Source organism: Dama dama, chromosome 14 (genome assembly GCF_033118175.1).
Source record: "Dama dama isolate Ldn47 chromosome 14, ASM3311817v1, whole genome shotgun sequence".
Lineage (NCBI taxonomy): Eukaryota > Metazoa > Chordata > Mammalia > Artiodactyla > Cervidae > Dama > Dama dama.
Window position 1 is genome coordinate 40896235 of NC_083694.1, and position 19340 is coordinate 40915574.

A 19340-nucleotide genomic window follows, 5' to 3' on the forward strand; every position below is an offset into this window, starting at 1 on the left:
TTAATTTACAATTTTGTGTTTTAGGTGCAAAACAGAGTGATTCAGTTACACACATATATTTTCAGATTCTATTATAGGTAATTACAAGATATTGAATATAGTGCCCTGTGCTAAATGATAGGTCCTTGTTGTTTATTTTATATATAGTAGTATGTACCTGTTAATCCCCAAGCTCCTGATTTAACCCCCACTTCCCCTTTGACTTCCCTGATGACTCAGATGGTTAAGAATCTGTTTGTAATGTGGGAGACCCGGGTTCAATCCCTGGATCAGGAAAATCCCCTGGAGAAGGGAATGGCTCCCCACTGCAATATTCTTGCCTGGAGAATTCCATGGACAGAGAAGCCTGATGGGCTACAGTCCATGGGGTTGCAAAGAGTCGGACACCACTGAGTGACTGACACTTTCCCCTTTGGCGACCGTGAGTTTGTCTTCTATGTTTGTGAGTCTGTTACTGTTTTATAAATAACATTCATTTGTATAAATCTTTTGGATTCTACACATAAGCGATGTCATATGATATTTGTCTTTGATTTACTTCACTTAATACGATAATGTCTAGGTTCATCCATGTTGCTGCAGATGGCATTATTTCTTGCTTTTATGGCTGAGTAATATTCCATTATGTATATGTAGCACAGCTTTATCCATTTACATAGCCATGGACATTTAGGTTGCTTCCCTGTCTTGGCTGTTGTAAACAGTGCTTCTGTGGACATTGGGGTGCATGTATCTTTTCAAATTATAGTTTTGTCCAGATACTTGCTGAGGGAGTGGGATTGCTGGATCATACAGCAACTTTGTTTTGAGTTCTTAAAGGAACCTTTATATGTATCTTTATTCTGATAAAATACCCTCACTCTGGAGAAATCTGTTGTCTTGTTAGGGCTATTCCTGGGGAAGAGGGTCTCCCCTGGTACTTCCAGTGGGAATACTCAACTTCCTAGAGTTGACCTCAGGTATTCCCAGCTCTCTCACCAGACACAGGGTAGAATGGCACCTCCCTACCCCCGGGAGCTTTCATGGGGCTGTGTGGCTGGTTCTGGCCATGAGTTAGGAGCTGCTTGTGTCCGTTCTGGGCAGAAAAGGTTCAGCTCCACTGCAAGACCCTCCAGAGCCCTGTCCTTCCTCTCACAGGGGGCGTTGCCACGTTGTTGATGATGGCTCCTCAGTCATCTTGGCTCCTGCTGACTGATGAAGTTCCTGGTACACCACATAACCCCTTCACTGTAGCCACATCGTCTAGAATGTAGAATGCTGACATGTTTGTGTGCTCCCAAGCATGTGACTTGATTTCCTGAGAGCCCAGCTCCTTGCAATGTGCACATGCATAGTAGGTGTTCAAGGAAGATGTCTTAGAGTAACTGCCAGTCGGTGATGATGGGAAGCCAAGGGGACCTTTGATGTTAAGCTGCTTTGAAGAATCAGGGATGGTTTAATTTAAATAAGAGTTTATGACTGAGGCAGTATATTTTGATTAGGGGACTATGAATATTTCAGAATATTTAGTATTCTCAATATTTCTGAGAAAAAAATCAGGTGGATATTTTATATTTATATCATTTATGACATCTATCTGTGCGTATCATCTTTAACAACTCCAGGCAAGAATACTGGAGTAAGTTGCCATTTCCTTCTCCAGGGGATCTTCCCCACCCGGGGAGCGAACTTGGGTCTTCTGCATTGCAGGCCAATTCTTTATCAACTGAACTGCGCAGGAAGCTCCCATCTTGAACAAAGGGCCTGCTAACTCAGATTACATCCCCATTCCTTGGTAAAAGCTGGATTTTTTAATCAAAGCCTGTCCCGTGCACAGCCGCTTAATCGTGTCCAACTCTTTGCGACCCCATGGACTGTAGCCCACCAGGTTCCTCTGTCCATGGAATTTTCCAGGCAGGAATACTAGAGTGGGTTGCCATTTTCTACTCCAGGGGATCTTCCTGACCCAGGGATCAAACCCGCCTCTCCTGAGTCTCCTGCCTTGACAGGTGGATTCTTTACCACTGAGCCATGTTGCCACCTAGTGGCAGTGTTCATTAATTGCAGATTTTTTTGATGAATTGCGGTTAAACATTGAATCTGCAAACAAAACATGTAACATCATCTAGGATTTATGGGAGATGCCTACAGACTCTTAGAACAAAGTCACCTGTCATTATATGTTATGATGTCAGTATCTTCCCTATATGACCAAGCTAGGTGTTCCGGAGTGAGGAGGGTCACACCTCAAACAGTGATTTCTGAAAAACAATAGATTTCTCTTTGTAACCAAAGAAGTCAGAAGGCAATTGTTTGTGGTGCTGGGTTGATGTCAGGGCCACTGCATGCAGGCTTTGAAACCACCTTGCCTGGGTCTGTGACTTGTGTGACCTGGATAAGGGGCCATTCTTTTTAGCCCAGAGAGTTGGGATATATTGGGAATGGAAAACCCAAATGAAATTTTGGCCAACCCAATGCTAGGGAGACATAAGTTTTATGTGTCAGGTTAACCCTGGAGTTGACTGCTGTATTCTTTGCATTTTAATTTTTCAATTAGTGGCAGTCTCTAATGATTAAAATCTACCACAACCATAAAAACTAGCCATGTCCTAAAATGATAGGTACCTACCCCAGGAGCACCCTACACTTAGAGGTTTGATCAGGCTTCCCAGGTGGCTTAGTGGTAAAGAACCTGCCTGCAGTCTGGGTCAGGAAGATCCCTTGGAGGAGGGTATGGCAACCCAACCCAGTACTCTTGCCTGGAGAATCCCATGGACAGAGTAGCCTGGCGGGCTACAGTCCATGGGGTTGCAGAGAGTGGGACACAACTGAAGCCGCTGAACACACATGCAGAGGCTTGGTTGCTAGCCTTGCTGTTCTGTGATTTTGGTTAATGCCGTGCCATTCAAACTTTAGTTGGCTTTCTTTTTATGATCTAGAATGCAATGAAATGACTTGGGTAAAGACTGAATATGGTGACTCGCTCCTGGACTTGTGGCCAGTAGTCTAATGTCTTTATTTGTGATCTTTTTTTGGATGATGACAGAAACATCAATCACTTGTTTCCATCAATATTTTATAATGCACTTGAATGTGATGAAATATTAAAAATATCATTTATTAAATATTTAAAAGCTCAGTCAGTGGAACTGGCCAAATCTCTTCATTCTACTGCCAGCTTAAGTAGCAATTTAGAAATTTGAGCTATAAAATTAGAATAGTGGGGAAAAATAAAAGAGCTGGGACTATAGTTGTTCAATTATTATTCCCCTTGAACCATTAGCCATTTTCAGCTGCAGGCCTTTCCACTTAGGGTAGCCAGAAATTCATCACAGATTTTCTGCAGTTTGCTTGGCCTGATATTCTTTTTTACTTTCTTACTAGACCAAGTAAATCCACTTGGTTTAAGTCTCAGGAGTTTTATTGACTCACATATTGGAATAGTGTTCTTCAGTCTTATTTACTGTGTTTGTAACTTTATTAATAAAATCTTAAATGTGAAAACAAATTGGAATTGAATATTGCTTTTAGTAGTACATTGTCAATAGTGAATTGAACTGATAGCCTCAGAGTTTTTTTTCCTTTTAGTATTTATTTGGTTGAGCTGGGTCTTAGTTGCAGCATGCAGGATCTAGTTCCTTGACCAGGGATCGAACCCAGGTCCCCTACATTGGGAGTGTGGAGTCTAAGCCACTGGGCCACCAGGGAAGTTCCTAGCCTTCTGTGTTTTAAAATGAGGGATTAGTGACAAACAGCGGAGGTTTTGGGAGTACTTTCTTTAAAATGGCCTGTTTATCTTATCTGTCTTAGATCTGTAACTCCAGCTGGTGTTCCAGCCTATCTTGTAGGACACTTTAACAAGACCTGGAGAGGATGAGGAGTTTCAGCAGTTAGATAAAGCATTCAACCTGGTTGCAAAGTGAGGCTCTTTTCTGTGCTCTGTGGAACCCTCTCCTCTCAAAGGCTGCAACCATCTGTGGGACCCATGCAGAGCACCAAGCCACTTAACTCACCACTGTCCTGGGAGTTACTTCTTGTTTTTTCTTTTAACTTTTATTTTATATTTCAGTAGAGCTTGTTAACAGTGTTGTGATAGTTTCAGGTGAACAGCCAAGCCACTCAACCATACATATGCCTGTATCCATTCCCCTCTCAGACTCCCCTCCCATCCAGGCTGCCACATACCATTGAACAGAGTTCCCTGTGCTGTACAGTAGGTCCTTGTTGGTTATCCATTTAAAATATAGCAGTGCGTACATGTCCATCCCAAACTCCCTAACTATCCCTTCCTCCCACCCTTCCCCTGGGGGGGCATTTCTGGAGGAGAAGGGGAGGTTTTACCACAACCAGCTGAGCTGTCTTCTTTACTAGGTCTCTTGTTCCAGGAGGAGGGGACATTTTCCAGAGGCACTGTAAGTTTTCGGTCTTTGTGGTCTAGGTTTGCTTTCGTATTATTAACAGTTCCCTTCATAATCTAGTGAGAACTTACCTGTCGAGGCAGATCCCTCAATATTTTGATTTCTCCAAAATTCTTGTCTCCTTTTCCTGGAACATCCAACTGCCAGAAACAAAAAATAAACGTCTTCCCAATATCTAAAACACCAGTACATTTTTTTTTTTCAGTTCTCTGCATGAAAACTTTCTTCTCTATGAGAGAATTTGTAAACCAGGGCACTGACTGTGTTTGTACTGTCCATGGGTATGTTCTTACTCACTTAGTAGATAGTTCCTGAGGAATGAGATCCTAAGTCCCGGGAATAAGTAGAGAAAAAGGGTCACGCCCTCCCAGAAACCCTGGTTTTGTGTGTGTATGTTTGCAGGAGAAGTAACAACTCAGCCCCTTATGGCATCTCCCAAGTGCCTGACCCCGTCCTGACCATTTTACATGGGATGGGTTAGATCACATGGGAACCTCAGAGGTGGGTGCTGTTGCTGTCCCCATTTTACAGATGAGGAAACTGAGGCCCAGGGAAGCCAGGTAGCCTACCCCAGGTCCCAGGCTGACTGCTCGTGGTTAGGAGGAGTAGCAGAGGAAAGGGGAAGTGGGACTGGGGGGCAGAGCAGCGGGTTCTGTCTTAATTGGAGGGAGGAATCTCTTTTATTGTTTTTTGTTTTTTTAATTTGGCTGCCCCCAGTCTTAGTTTTGGCATTCCCTGTCTTCAGTCTTTGTTATGGGGATTCTTTAGTTCCAGCACGCAGTCTCTTTGGCGCTGAAGGAGGGAACGCTTCAACAGAGGCCTGAGGCAAGAGACCTTGTCAGGGCATCCGAGAGGTCAAAGCTGTTTTAATTATATTAAGACATCACTTGCTTTTTCCTCATTTTTTCATGAATGCACATTGGAGTTTCCTAGAGCTGCATGAGGAATCGTAATGCAGCCTATTGGCTGCAGGAGTGGCGGTGAGAATCCAGCTTTCTTCTGCTATGCTGGGCCGTGAAAGGATTTGCACAATGTAAAGCATTGCCAATCTTCCTAGTAAACTCTATTTTAAAATATATATTTATTTTCATTAACATATTATGTTAATTCACAATGGGTTTGTTTTTGAAAATGAATTAATAATAAACATCAGTACTAACGCTTTTCTTTGGTTTTAACTTTCAGCACTGATTATTATTACCGATAGATAGACGGGCCCTCCTAAGGCAGAGTTGTTCGGGGTCCTCAGGACCTTTGGTGTAGATGGGTTCTGAGAGCTCAGGCTCTGAGCCACCCCCAAGTTCACAGTGGTACCCCAGCCGCTGTGGGACGAGTCTGTGCAAGAGATAGGGAGGAGGCCATTACTTGGCCTTTGTAATAGCTCTCAGTGGACAGCAGAGGGGATAAGAAATGGCTACATCTGAGTTTATTTTGTGGGTGTGGAATGTTTTTTTTTAATGTGGTAAAATACCCGTAACATAAAATTTTCCGTCTTCACCATTTTTAAGTGTTGGAGTCAGTGGTATTGGGTTCATTCATTCATACTGTTGTGCAATCAACCGCTGGAACTCTTTCCGTCTTGCAAAACCGAAACCTTCTATACCCTTTAGCCAGCTCCCTGTTGGTCTGGGTTTGCTTTGAAAGTGAAGGCAGGGAACTTGCTGTTGGTTTGGGTGCAGCCTGTATAAAATGTCGGGTGGAGGCGTCATTAAGGAGAGATCGGGTCGCTCATCTTCCCCCTCACAGACACAGGCCTGCTCCTTTGGAATTTCACATGTGAGCACTCTGCTTCTTCAGTAGGTCACATGGGAGTTAGTGCAGGTGGGGCTCAGGTGCTTCTGATCATCACTGTCTCCCCTCGTCCCATCATCATTAAAGCAAAGAAAAGTAGGACTACATCACGGTCACACAGCACGAAAGACAGTTAAACATTTAAATTTAGTTTCAGTCACTTCTGGTTGACTGCCCGAAGAGAATCTGGGTAGTTCATTCAAGAAATAGGCCCCAACTATGTGGAAATAAAGTTTCATAACCAGTGAATCCTAAATGGTCAACCCTGAATATTCATTGGAAGGACCGATGCTGAAGCTGACGCTCCAATACTTTGGCCCACCTGATGTGAAGAGCTGACTCACTAGCAAAGACCCTGATGCTGGGAAAGATTGAAAGTAGGAGGAGAAGGGGATGACAGAGGATAAGATGGTTGGATGGCATCACTGAACTCAGTTCAGTTGCTCAGTTGTTCAGTTCAGTTGCTCAGTCGTGTCCAACTCTTTGCGACCCCATGGACTGCAGCACACCAGGCTTCCCTATCCATCACCACCTCCCAGAGATTGTTCAAACTCATGTCCATTGAGTCAGTGATGCCATCCAACCATCTCATTCTCTGTTGTCCCCTTCTCTTCCCGCCTTCAATCTTTCCCAGCATCAGGGCCTTTTCCAGTGAGGCAGTTCTTCGCATCAGGTGGCCAAAGTATTGGAGTTTCAGCTTCAGCATCAGTCCTTCCAATGAATATTCAGAACTAATTTCTTTTTGGATTGACTGGTTTGATATTCTTGCAGTCCAAGGGACTCTTGAGTCCCTTTTTGAACTATGGTTCAAAAGCATAAATTCTTCAATGCTCAGCTTTCTTTGTAGTCCCAACTCTCACATTCACACATGACTTCTGGAAAAACTGTAGCTTTGACTAGATGGACCTTTGTTGGCAAAGTAATTAATGTCTCTGCTTTTTAATATGCTGTCTAGGTTGGTCATAGCTTTTCTTCCAAGGAGCAAGCATCTTTTAATTTCGTGGCTGCACTCACCATCTCCAGTGATTTTAGAGCCCCCCAAAAAATAAAGTCTCTCACTGTTTCCATTGTTCCCCCATCACTGACTCAATGGACATGAATTTGAGATAGTGAAGAACAGGGAAGCCTGGCAGGCTGCGGTCCACGGGGTGGCAAAGAGTCAGACGTGACTTAGTGACCGAACAACAACAACATTCCTTTTAATCAGATCAGCTTCATGAGTCATTCCATGGTTAATCTATATCCTGAGGTTATAATGTGAATACTCAGAAAGTGAAAATAAGAGGAAAATGGAAAGGTTCCAACTGTGAGAGGAGCTCAAAATAGGCTGGTGGAGAGAGGAACCCAGGGAGGGGCTTTCCTCAACCACAGGAAAGTCTCTCACAGACCCTCTGGGGGCCACAGCTGGGGAAAAATGAAATGGACAGAAACCATAAATACATTTTCTCAGGTCAGCAGGCTGTCAGAGAAGATGTTCTTACCCTAAACACGAAAGGAGCAGTGCTAGTAACCAATTGAGAAGGAAAAACGTCACTTCTCCAGTTGTCCACCCCAGCCCTGTGGGTTGTTGGGGATGGGGGTCCTGGCTTCACTGAAGAGGAAATTGAGGACTTCCCTGGTGGTGCAGTGGATGAGAATCCACCTACCAATGCAGGGGACATGGGTTTGATCCTTGGTCTAGGAAGATGCTAGCAACTCAGCTCGTGTGCCACAACTGCTGAGCCGTTGTGCTGCACGTACTGAAGCTCTTGTGCCTAGAGCCGGTGCTCTGCCTGCAACAAGAGAAGCCACTGCAGTAAGTTCGAGTGCCACAACTAGAGAAAGTCCACGTGGCGCAATGAAGACCCAGGGCCACCAAAAGTAAATATTTTAAAAAGGAAATTGAGATCAGGAAATCAGTTACGTGTTCCAGGTCACACAACACATTATAGAGGGGTGCTGGACTCTGGGTCCAGGCCATCCTGATCCCAGAGCAGATTATTATTAGTATTTTTTAAAGCAGGTTTTTCTTGATCACTGTTTTCAGTCAGATTTTTCAGGAATTTTGCATATCATTTTCTTTTAATTCATTATATTTGTAATTTTATATTCATAAATCTTGTTTTTCACCCATTTGTTTTACATTTCTTTTTGTAATGCTAATTTTAAATAATACCATTATTATCATAAAGAAATAACATTTAAAAAATTGAAGTATAGTTGATTTACAGTATTATGTTAGTTTCAGATGTAAGAGAGAATGATTCAGTATATTTATAGATTATATTCCGTTTAAAGTTATTTTCAAATAAGGGCTATATTTTTCTGTGCTGTACAGTCTATCCTTGTTGCTTATGTATTTTATATGTAGTGGTTTGTATCTCTTTAAAAAAAGTTGTGGTTTTGGAGGTATAGTTGATTTATAATGTGTTTCTGGTATACAGCAAAGTGATTCTGTCTTTAAAAATATATGTATATATTTAAGAATATACTCTTAAATGTGGGCTTCCTTGATGGCTCAGATGGTAAAGAATCTGCCTGACTTAGCACGCATGCAATTTGGGAGACCCGAGTTTAATCCCTAGGTCGGGAAGATCCCTTGGAGAAGGGAATGGCTACCCATTCCAGTATTCTTGTCTGAAGAATTCCATGGACAGAGGAGCCTGGTGGGTTGCTGTCTTTGGGGTCTTATATATACATTCTCTCTCTCTCATATACACATACACATTATCTTTATTCTTTATATCTTTATCATATCTGTATATTCTTTTTCATATTCTTTTCCATCACTGACTCAGTAGACAGGAATTTGAGCAAATTTCAGGAGATAGTGAAGGACAGGAAAGCTTGGTGGGCTAATATAGTTCATGGGGTTGCATGACTTAGCAACTGATCAACAAACCCATGGTTTATTACAAGATTTTGAGTACAGTTCCCTGTGCTATACAGTAGGGCCTTGTTTAGTTTATATCTTTTAATCCAAGAAATAACATATTTTTATTTGTAACTCTTCTAGGATCGGCTGAAAACAGGTGGTATGAGTTGGTCTGTCATACTGTCCCTATAACCATCAATCTTTTTTCTTTCAGTTTCTAGAGCAGTTCATTTCTTACTTTTGGTTGCTTCGGGGGTTGGCCTCAGATAATTTCTGCATTTCTTTAGGAGTTCATCCCACTTGGGTCTTGTTACCAGACTGGGCCACAAAAAATAGCAGCTGGCCTTTCAGACTCATGAGGGTTTTTTGTTAATGATAACGGATGTATATTTTCAAAAGCCGTGGCGCTGAAAATAATGATTCTAACCTGGCCTATGTCCTTTCTCCTCCTCCTGTTTTTAAACACAGTCAACAAGCACAAGCCGTGGCTGGAGCCCACGTATCATGGCTTAGTTACGGAGAGCGACAGCACCGTGCTCCTCGACCCCCCTCTCATCGCCCTGGACAAAGACGCTCCTCTGCGCTTTGCAGGTACCAGCCTGTCCTTGTTCACTCCCTGTCGTGAGTCTGGGAAGCATTTCACTTGTCCCATTTGGGTTGTTTCTGAGCCTTTCTGAGAATGTCTTGATAGCTAAGGGTTGTGTGTGGCCCTCACGTACCACAGGGGTACCTGACTGCCCTTGCAAAGCCTGTACTTGTTGAAAGGCAAAACATTTAATTGCCTCACTGTGTTCCTTGTCTTGGTGTAACCAGCGAGAGAGGATCCAGACCAGTGCGTCTCAAGCTTTTGTGTCTGTGCAGAGCACAGGATCGTGCTTAGAATGCAGGCTTGGATACAGTGGTTCTGGGGGCACCTGCAGCCTTGCCTTTCTAACCTATTTCCTGGTGCTCCTGGTCTCTGAGCCACAAGGATCTGGGGCAGCGGTCCCTAAGCCTTTTGCACCAGGGACCAGGTTCCATGGAAGACAATTTTTCCACGGACTGTGGCAGGAGGTAAGGGATGGTTTGGGGATGATTCAAGCACATTATATTTATAGAACACTGTATTTTTATTATTACATCGGCTCCACCTCAGATCATCAGGCTTCAGAGTCCAGAATTTGGGGGCCCCTGATATAAGTGATTACAGCTCAAGATTTTCCTTGCATCACCTGGGTTTCAGTTACCTGAAGAGACTTGGTTGAGAATATTGAGCAGTCTTTTATAAGTGATTTCATTTGGCTTAGATGTCACTTTCAGTAAATCTTTAGCTTGAGTTACTTTATAAGATTGTAAGCTCAGTGTTCACTGGGACAGATCGAGGGTTGCTATGAAGTTCTGCTGCCTCGATGGCTTCCAGCAGCACTTTGCAAATCAGAACTGTTCCTGCTTTACGTCAAGGCCATGGTCATGTCCTTAACAGGAAGAGAGGAACAGGCTGCTTCTCCCTTTCTTTGCCTCAGAGTCAAAAGGGACATTGTGAAGTTAATTTTTAAAGAGTGATTTTTGCCTGTTGTTTTTCCAGAACAAAATTTGTTTTTGTTCTGTTTGCCTTGAAACAAATGAGAAAAATTCAGTTAGCTCATATAGATCATTTCATACATTGAATTTACTATGGTAAATGGGGGACATGAATGCAAGGGTGTCTCTGAAGAGCTGTTTAAAAGCTGAATTTCTCTTCTTTCTGTTCAAGTGCCACATCCCATTTCCAGGGGAGTAACCTGAGAAGCAGCTTGTGCTATTGAGTCAGTGGTAGAGACAGACCTTCTTGATTAGTTTTACTCGTTTATTGGTTTTTAGAGAGAAATCCAATTAGATGTGTGGTAGGGGAAGTGCTCTGTGTTAGGAAGACACACAGAGTCTCTGTCTGGTAGCCAAGGTGATTTTTTTTTGTTGTTGTTGTTCCCCCCTCCTCTGATTTAAAATCATTTTTAGCATTGCCTATGGTTTCCTCTGTGCATCACTAAATTTTTGAGTATTTGCATAGACATATTTATACACACTTTGCATGCAACACCTTTGTTTATTATATACAGTTCCTCCTTGTGGGTGTGACATTTCAGGGCCTTGTCAGTAACCTTACTAGGGTCATCTAGCTTATGTTCCTGAGGGTACTTGCATGTCTCTGACATCTGATTCATTTCAAGAAGCAATTGCAGTCAGGAGTTCTGGCATCTACTCCCCCAGACCTCTCTTTACCAATTCTCAGCTGTGCCCAGTCCTGTTGTTGGTGGAGCTCTGTCCCGTTACATCACTCATGATGCATAACCCTTATAAAGCGTTCAGTGTCCCGGGCACTGTTGTAAATACTGTACAAATATGCATTTGTGTTTAATCCTCAAGCCTTTTGAGGTAAGTATACTTCTTGTCACCCCTTTTTAAAGAGAGGAAGCTGAAGTACAGGGCTGCTAACTTACCAGCTCTGGGTCACACGACTTAGATGTGTTAGAGGCCAGATTCCAAGTCAGGCAGGATGGCTCTTAACTGTGATGCTGTGTTAGGCAGCACAGAAAGTTACAGAGAACAGGAAGTAGGGGATGAAATGTACATTGAGTACTAACTTTGAAGTCATTTTATGTGTCACTGTTTTCTTGTTGAATTTAATTTTATTGTGTCATTTATTAAAACTTAATGTATTAAGCAACACCTAGAAAACCTACAAAAATAAGTGTTTTGTGGTTATGTAGGAATAATACAGAAAATATTGCTTTTATTTTTGGTGAAGAAAATCAATTTTGTATAGTTTGAACGTGAAAGTCGCTCAGTTCTGTCCGACTCTTTGTGACCCCGTGGACTATACAGTCCATGGAATTCTCCAGGCCAGAATACTAGAGTGGGTAGCCTTTCCTTTCTCCAGGGGATATAGTTTATTTCAACCTGAATAAAATGTGAATTTTGTTTAAAGTTCAGATACATTATTTTTGGTGGGCTCAAAATAGATTTTTATGGTAAATTCTCTTTTCAAAAATATTTATTACCCTCACAATTGAAGATAGGTTCTTTTGTCTTTATTATTTTTTGGTTTTGGTATATGGGTTTACTACTGGGGGAATAAAAATACCATTTTAATTGTGAAATTATTAAATGTAAGATTTATCTAAGTTTTTAGCTATTACATGCTCTGTGGCCCCTAATATAAGTTGTTAGTATTTGCGTAATTGTCTCTGGCTAAAATATAAATGAGTATTGCCAAAAAAAAAAAAAATCCTTGATGTATAGTCTAGAATGAAATAGTACTTAGAAAGTTTTATGTTTTTAGAGATTCTCAGTATTTTTTATTGATGTGCCAAAGTTATATATTGGGGTTTTTAAAAACTATATGGAGAAGCAGTGTAGAACCAAGTATAGTGGTAACTTGATTGCATTTGCCATAGTGGACAGAAAAATATTTTCCTTCTGGAGATTTTCAGAGGGGAGCACAGTTGGTCTTATAGTCTTATTTTAAAAATGCAGTTCATATACCGTAATGTATACAGTTTTTAAAGTATACAGTTCACTGGTTTTTAGTGTATTCATAAGATTGTTCTACCATCAGCCACTGTCTAATTCTACAACATTTCATCTCCCAAAAAGAAACCCTTGCCTCTGTTAGCAGTCACTCCCCTTGGCAGCCACCAGTCTATTACGTGTCTTTGGATTTGCCTGTATTCTGGATATTTCACACAAGAACAACAGGTGGCTTTTTGTGACTAGCTTCTTTCACTTAGCATGATGATCTGGAGGTTCACCCACGTTGTGGCATGTCCCTTGTTCCTTCTTATTGCCAAATAATATTTCAGTGTATGGATGGACCACATTTTGTTTATTCATCCATCGGTAATGGGCATCAGAATTGTTTGCACTTTGTGGCCACTGTGAGTAGTGATACTGTGAACATCCGTGTACAAGTCTCTGTGTGGATGTTCAGTGCTCTTGATTCTACACCCAGGGGTGGAAATGGTGCTCATCTACTCTTCCTGAAGCATAGTCCTCTTCCTACCGAAGTGAGTAGCTGCACAACCCAGGGAAGGGACCTCCTCTCTCCCTCCCACTTCTGTTACCATGATTCCCATCCAATTCCCATCCAGCTGCTACGCAGAACACTGCCCCCACCGGGCTGTAGCAGACAGGTGCATAAGGAACACAAATCCTGGAGCCTATTGCTTGAATCCTGGATGTGAGACTCGTTGGCTGTGTGGCTTTGGGCAAATTACTTAACATCTCTGAGCCTCAGTCTCATCATTGGTAACATGAAGATAATATCATATACCTTATAGGGTTTGGAGAATATTAGCTTATTTATTTATAAATGTGAAGAGCTTAAAACAATGCCTGGTATGTAGTAAGTGCTATTTTCAGTGTTCGCTGCTGCTGTTGGGAATCTTTAAAAAAAAAGCTTTTTTTCACATAACATTACATGAGAACTGTTTTCCATCTTTCTCTAGTAGTCTTAGTAGTATTCCATTTTCTCACTGAGTTTCTTAAATGGGTAGAGCAGAGGACAGGTCTGGAGCCTTATCTTGATCTTAGGTTGCAGTTGGTGGTGACGTTGAGTTTAATTTAGCATCACGATAGTGGTGGCAGGAGCCGCAGCTGACATTCATTGAGCTCTCTTCAGTGTGGCACAGGGTGTTCTCTGGCTCTGCATGGTTCCTTTGATTCCTTCCAGCAGTCTCATGTGGTAGAGACTGTCGTGCCCCCATTTTCCAGATAAGGAAACAGAGGCTTAGAGCACATCTGTCAGTGGCATGACTACCAGGTTCTCCATTTAATCCCTGGTCCCTTAACAAGCCCCCGGGACTAGTTGGTATTTGGGTTTTTGTTTAGATGTGTTTTATTTTTAATTTTTGGTCATGCTTCACAGAATGCAGGATCTTAGTTCCATGACCAGGGATAAAACCCGTGCCTCCTGAAGTGGAAGCGCACAGTCTTAATCCCTGGACCACCAGAGAAGTCCCTGGGACTAGTCAATGATCTGTAAATTCTGATAGAAGGACTGAATGAGTTTGCCTGAGATCACACAGCCCACAAATGACAGCTCAGCCTTTGAACCAGGCAGCCTGACCCCATTGTGATTCTTAGCTTCACCAAGTCGGCTCTCACGACACTGACTTTACGACATGGTGAACATTCTGGTCCACGGTCTTGATCCCATCACAGGGCCTGTGTGTGGGTAACTGCCAGAGATGACTTGTCTAAGCTCCTAAATACCCGTGAAATGTGGGAAGCCTGGTCACTGAAGTGTGTTGTAATTTGTCACTCATCAGACGATCATGTGAAATACACAGTTTGGCCCACATTGTTTTCTTGGGGTGAGACTAGGCAAATAAAGTCTTGGTTATTGGTCAAGCATTTTAGAAAATGAAAACCACGCCATTCAGTTCAGCCCCTTTTCTTTAATCTGCTAAAAGCCCAAGTAGAGTTGGGGATAAAACATGTAGTGTTCGTTGCATGTATTTAATGGGCAGTTACAGGCTGGAGCCACTTTATCAGCCACATTCTTGCTGTTTTTACGGTGACACCTTTGACCCCAGTGAGTTGCCTGAATTGGGAGCTGAACACTTCTGTGTGCATGCATAGTTGTGTCCAACTCTTTGTGATCCCATAGACTGTAGCCCACCAGGCTCCTCTGTCCGTGGGATTTCTCAGTTAAGAATACTGAAGTGGGTTGCCATTTCCTCCTCCAGGGGATCTTCCCAACCCAGAGATCCAACCTGAATTTTTTGCATCTCCTGCATTGACCAGTGGATTCTTTACACCCTGCCACCTAGGAAGCCCTGCATCCACTCTCCCCTCACCTTTTTTGAAGCTCTTCCCTTTCATACGTGGTTACAGAAGCATTCTTTTTCCTGCCTTCCTAGTCTGAGTACAGATATTTTACAAGATTAAACAATAATGAATGGAGTCCAAAAGAAATTTCAGGGCAAGAACAGGAGCTTTACTTTTGTTGACATTTAATTAGAACTGGTTCATATCTGTGCTACTTTTCTCCATATTCTGTGTAATTCTCATGACTCACATGCCCTGAGGGTGGCCCATGGGCTTCACCACCACACACCTCCACCCAGTTTTGCTTTGTCAGCACATGCAGCTGGGCTGGGACTATGTTTGCAACCGTGAGTTGGATATATTAGGTTAAGCCACATGAAAATGCCATTTTTGTCTGAAAATGTCAAAATATGTGAAAAATTGGAATGTCAGAAACCTTGTGTAACTCAGCCTAGTGCAAGGCAGTAATCGGTTGAGTAGCAGTTTTAAATAAACAAGGAATGGTTTGAGATCAATAATCATTAAATATTACGTAGCTTTGCCAGGCCTCCCAGAGAATGCAAAAAAGCATTTTTCAGATCACTGATCTTCTAGGTGGGAAGGTGAGACCAGCATCGTCCAAGAGTTAAGCAGGGGTGCCTGGACATCTGTAGGTCATTGTCAAGTGAGAGAGGCAGCACTGAGTGGACTGGAGTTCATGAAAAGATAAGGACGTGATTTCCGAAGGCAGAGTTGAGCTCCTGCCAAGGATGGGAAGGATGTACATGGTTGGGCAGTGATGGGCAGTGGGGAGGATGGAACAGAGGTGGGAGCTGGCAGGAGTCCCAAAGAGGTGGGTTAAGAGTCAGCCCGTTTGGTGTGTCGGAGGAGCAGAGGGTTGGAAACGAGCCCAGAGCTGCATGGTTTCTGTTGCCAGGCTGAGTAGACAGGATGTCACCTCGCCCGTGGTTTCTAGTACTGCATCCAGGTCGTCCTGGGGCACATCCGTCAGGTTCCCCTGTCTGCTCTGGCCCAGTTGAGTCTGTACTTGTAGGAGCACAGCTTAGAAATTTATAACCAGCTGGTGAGGTTCGGAAACCACCGATGGGCCAATCTCTCAAGTGCGGATTGCAGCTTGTCAGCATTGGAGCCTCCTGGCAGCACTTGTTAGAAATGCAGATGACAGGGCTTTGCCCCAGAGCTGCTGAATCTGACTTTCTGGGAAGGGGGCTTGGCAGAGGACGCGTTCAGCAAGTTTCTCGGGCAGTTTCTGGTGCACTGGAATGTGAGAGCCACCACAGTTGTCTGGGGAAGGCATCGCCCTCGGCTTGCTGTGCCTGGGCCATTAGGGCCTAACCCTTGGGCGTGTGCTCTTCGTTACTGTACATCTGAGGTACCTCGAAAAACTGTTTTGATTAGAGCCACACGTGGGCTGGTTCCAGAAACTAGCCTGGACCAGTAAGCAAGGAATTCAAAAGTCGCCATAAGTAAGAGTCGGCCGGACATCTAGCTGGTGGGCAAGGGTACCAAGGCCAGGGAGAGAGAAGTGGGTCAGGGAGGAGATGTGGATTAGCAGGGTCGTTGCAGTGGACACTTGCTGCTCAGAAAATGTCAGTTTTCCTTCAGCAGCCCCTGGTCTCCTTCCCGTCGGGTCCAGGTTGGTAGGTCTACAATCTGTTACCCTGCTTCCCCAGCCAAGCACAGGCATGACCCAGGCCAGGCCGACAGACACTCTCACGGGATGTGAATGTCCAGCAGAGGGACAGGTACTGATACCAGCTGTGGGCACGGCCCTTCTGTCCAGGCCTTCTTGCTGTGGAACTGTGGGGCTCCTCTTCGCTGGTCTTGAGCCGCCTTGGTTTCTGACTGTCTCCAAGTCCCTGTCTCTGGCTTGCAGTCAATTCTATGAGCTCCCGATGGCTCTTCAGTGAAGGCCCTGTTGCTGAGTTGGCTGGAGTGGATTTCTCTCGCACCAGAGAACCGGAAGTATCCGAGCCGGTGCTGGTGACCTCCACTGGGGCTGCAGCAGGAGGGCAGGACAGCGCCAGACCTGGAGGGGCTGCAGGAAGAGCTCCAGAGACACCCTCTCTTGTCTGGGGAAGAGCTTGAACTAAGATTTGGAAGAAGACTGAGAAAGAATGCAGGCCAACTGGAAGCCAAAAGGACCGATGTGGAAAGTGAGGGCTCAGCACTGTCAGATGAGAACTGGACACGGCCAGAGAGAGAGAAGTGAGAGCTCTGCTCTGCTGGGTTCATCCATTGTTATATCTTTCTGTTTTGCTTTTTAAAAATTCTTTACTATAGCTCCTTTTGATTATTTTAGACGATCTTAGGGGAATGAAGAGTGGAGAGAGACGGGAGGTTTTGTCCATTCTGAGGCCAGCAGGGCTAGAGGGGTCGGTTGTCCAGGGACCCCAGTGGGGGATTTCAGACGTGATGAGAGCAGAGCTGTAGGTTTACCTAGCAGAGCAGTGGTTGCTCAGTCATGTCCCACTCTTTGCAGCTTCATGGACTGTAGCCCATCAGGTTCCTCCTCTGTCCGTGGAATTTTCCAGGCAAGAATAGTGGAGCAGGTTGGCATTTCCTTCTCCAGGGGATCTTCCTAACCTGGGGATCGAACCCACATCTCTTACGTCTCCTGCATTCATTGGCAAGTGGATTCTTTACCACTCGCACCACCTGGGAAGCCCAGAGCAATAAATAGTACATGGTCTGGATTGAGTGGGAAGGAACAGGGCAGAAAGGAAGTAGAATACAAGAGCTGATTTTGAGATGTCCTTCTTTGGCAAGGCTGAGAGATGCCTAAGTCTGTCCTCTCCTCCCAGCCTGGTAGCATGAAGCGGGCAGTTTATAGCTTCTAGCAGACAGCTCCATTCCTCCTCATGGTCCCATGGTCCGAAGTAGGCTCAAGGACAGTGATTGACTGAGTGTCTTTTTTTTTTTTGAGCTGTGCCAGCTCTTGGCTGTGGGAGGTGGGATCTTGGTTGCAGCATGTGAGATCTAGTTCTCTGACCAGGGATGGAACCCAGGCTCCCTGCACTGTGAGTGCAGAGTCTTAGCCAGTAGACCACCAGGGACGTCCCTGGTGATTGTCTTTGAACTCTTACTCAGCATTGCACTGTGTAGGCAGCATCATCCAGGTCAGAGGCTTCATCTGAGCTTTTAAACCTCACTTCCCTATGCAGTGGCCTTGTTGGGAAAGCCTTGTCACTCACTGTGAGTGATGTAGGATGCCTCACTGTTTTCTCTTTAGAACAGCAGACTCCCAAGTCAAAAAAAAAACCAAAAAACGAGATGTTATTATACCACTGAATTAAAGCTGGGCAACTTGACATGTCTTAATATATATCCCACTCTATTAGGTATACCCCAAAAGTGCAAACATAGTCAAGCTAATTACCACATTCTGGAAAACAGTTGGACACAGCTGGTACGCAGCAGTTTCTGCTCATGGTGTATTAAAGAGCAGTGATCAGCCAGTCTTTCTCTAAAAGGCTGGCAGTGAGGATTTGAGCGTTTGTAGTCCATGGGGGGATGGTCTCTTTGGCAGTGACCCAGCTGTGCCACTGTGGGGGAAAGGCAGGGGGAAGAAGCCCAAGACAAGACATTAGCAGGTCTATGTTTTATGCGTCCTGATAAAACATTGCTTATGGACACTGACATTTGAATTTCCTATAATTATCTTGTGTCGTGAAATAACACACAGAAACCATCTTCAGCTCGCAGGCCACTCAGAAAAGTACGCACTGGCTGGACTTGGCCTGCTGGTTTGCCTGCCCCCTGCTCTGAGCAGCGCTGTCCAGTAGAGCTTGCAGTGTGATGGAATGTTCATGTCTACATCTCTATTGAATAGTTGCTATTCATGTGTGGCTCTTGAGCGCTTGAAATGCAGCCAGTGCAACTGAGGAACTGAGTTTTTATTATTATGCACTTAAAAAATTTTTTTTAATTATTATTATTTTAATAAATAAAAATTATTCATTTATTTGGCTGTGCTGGGTCTTCATAGCTCCTCAGGCTTTTCTCTAGTTGTAGCGAGCTGGGACTACTCTCTAGCTGTGGTATATGGCTTTCTCATTGCCGGGGACTCCTCTTGTTTCAGAGCATGGGCTGTGAGGTACACAGGCTTCAGTGGTTGTGGTTTCTGGGCTCTGCACAGGCTCAGTAGTTGTGGCTCCTGGGCTAGGTTGCTCCGAGGCATGTGAGGTCTTCCTGGTTCAGGGATTGAACCGGCGTCTCCTGCGCTTGCAGGCAGATTCTTATCCACTGAGCTACCAGGGAAGCACAGTATTATGCACTTTTAGTATGAATTTCAGTTCAATTTTAAGCAGCCCCACGTGGCTAGTGGCTTGAGCCTTGTTCGCACAGCAGAGCACTGGAATTCTAGTGTGTTCACACAATGGGAAATCATTACAGTGACAACCAGTGTTTGTGGAGGGCTTTCTTTATGCTGGGCAATGTTTTAAGCCCTTAGGTTTTAACTCACTAGCTTCTAACTGTATGTGCCAGTGAGAGTGAATGAACTCTGTAAC

At 44.0% G+C, this 19340-nt stretch overlaps 1 protein-coding gene across 4 annotated transcripts in view; it reads left to right on the plus strand.

Moving 5' to 3' along the window:
• Nucleotides 1–19340, plus strand: part of CLSTN1 (calsyntenin 1) — a 74730-nt gene that overhangs the window by 26099 nt on the left and 29291 nt on the right. For all 4 annotated transcript variants that reach the window (XM_061160458.1, XM_061160454.1, XM_061160455.1 and 1 more), the window contains exon 2: nt 9511–9633. In XM_061160458.1, the coding sequence (XP_061016441.1) occupies nt 9511–9633 (123 nt within the window). The remainder of the gene's footprint in view (nt 1–9510; nt 9634–19340) is intronic.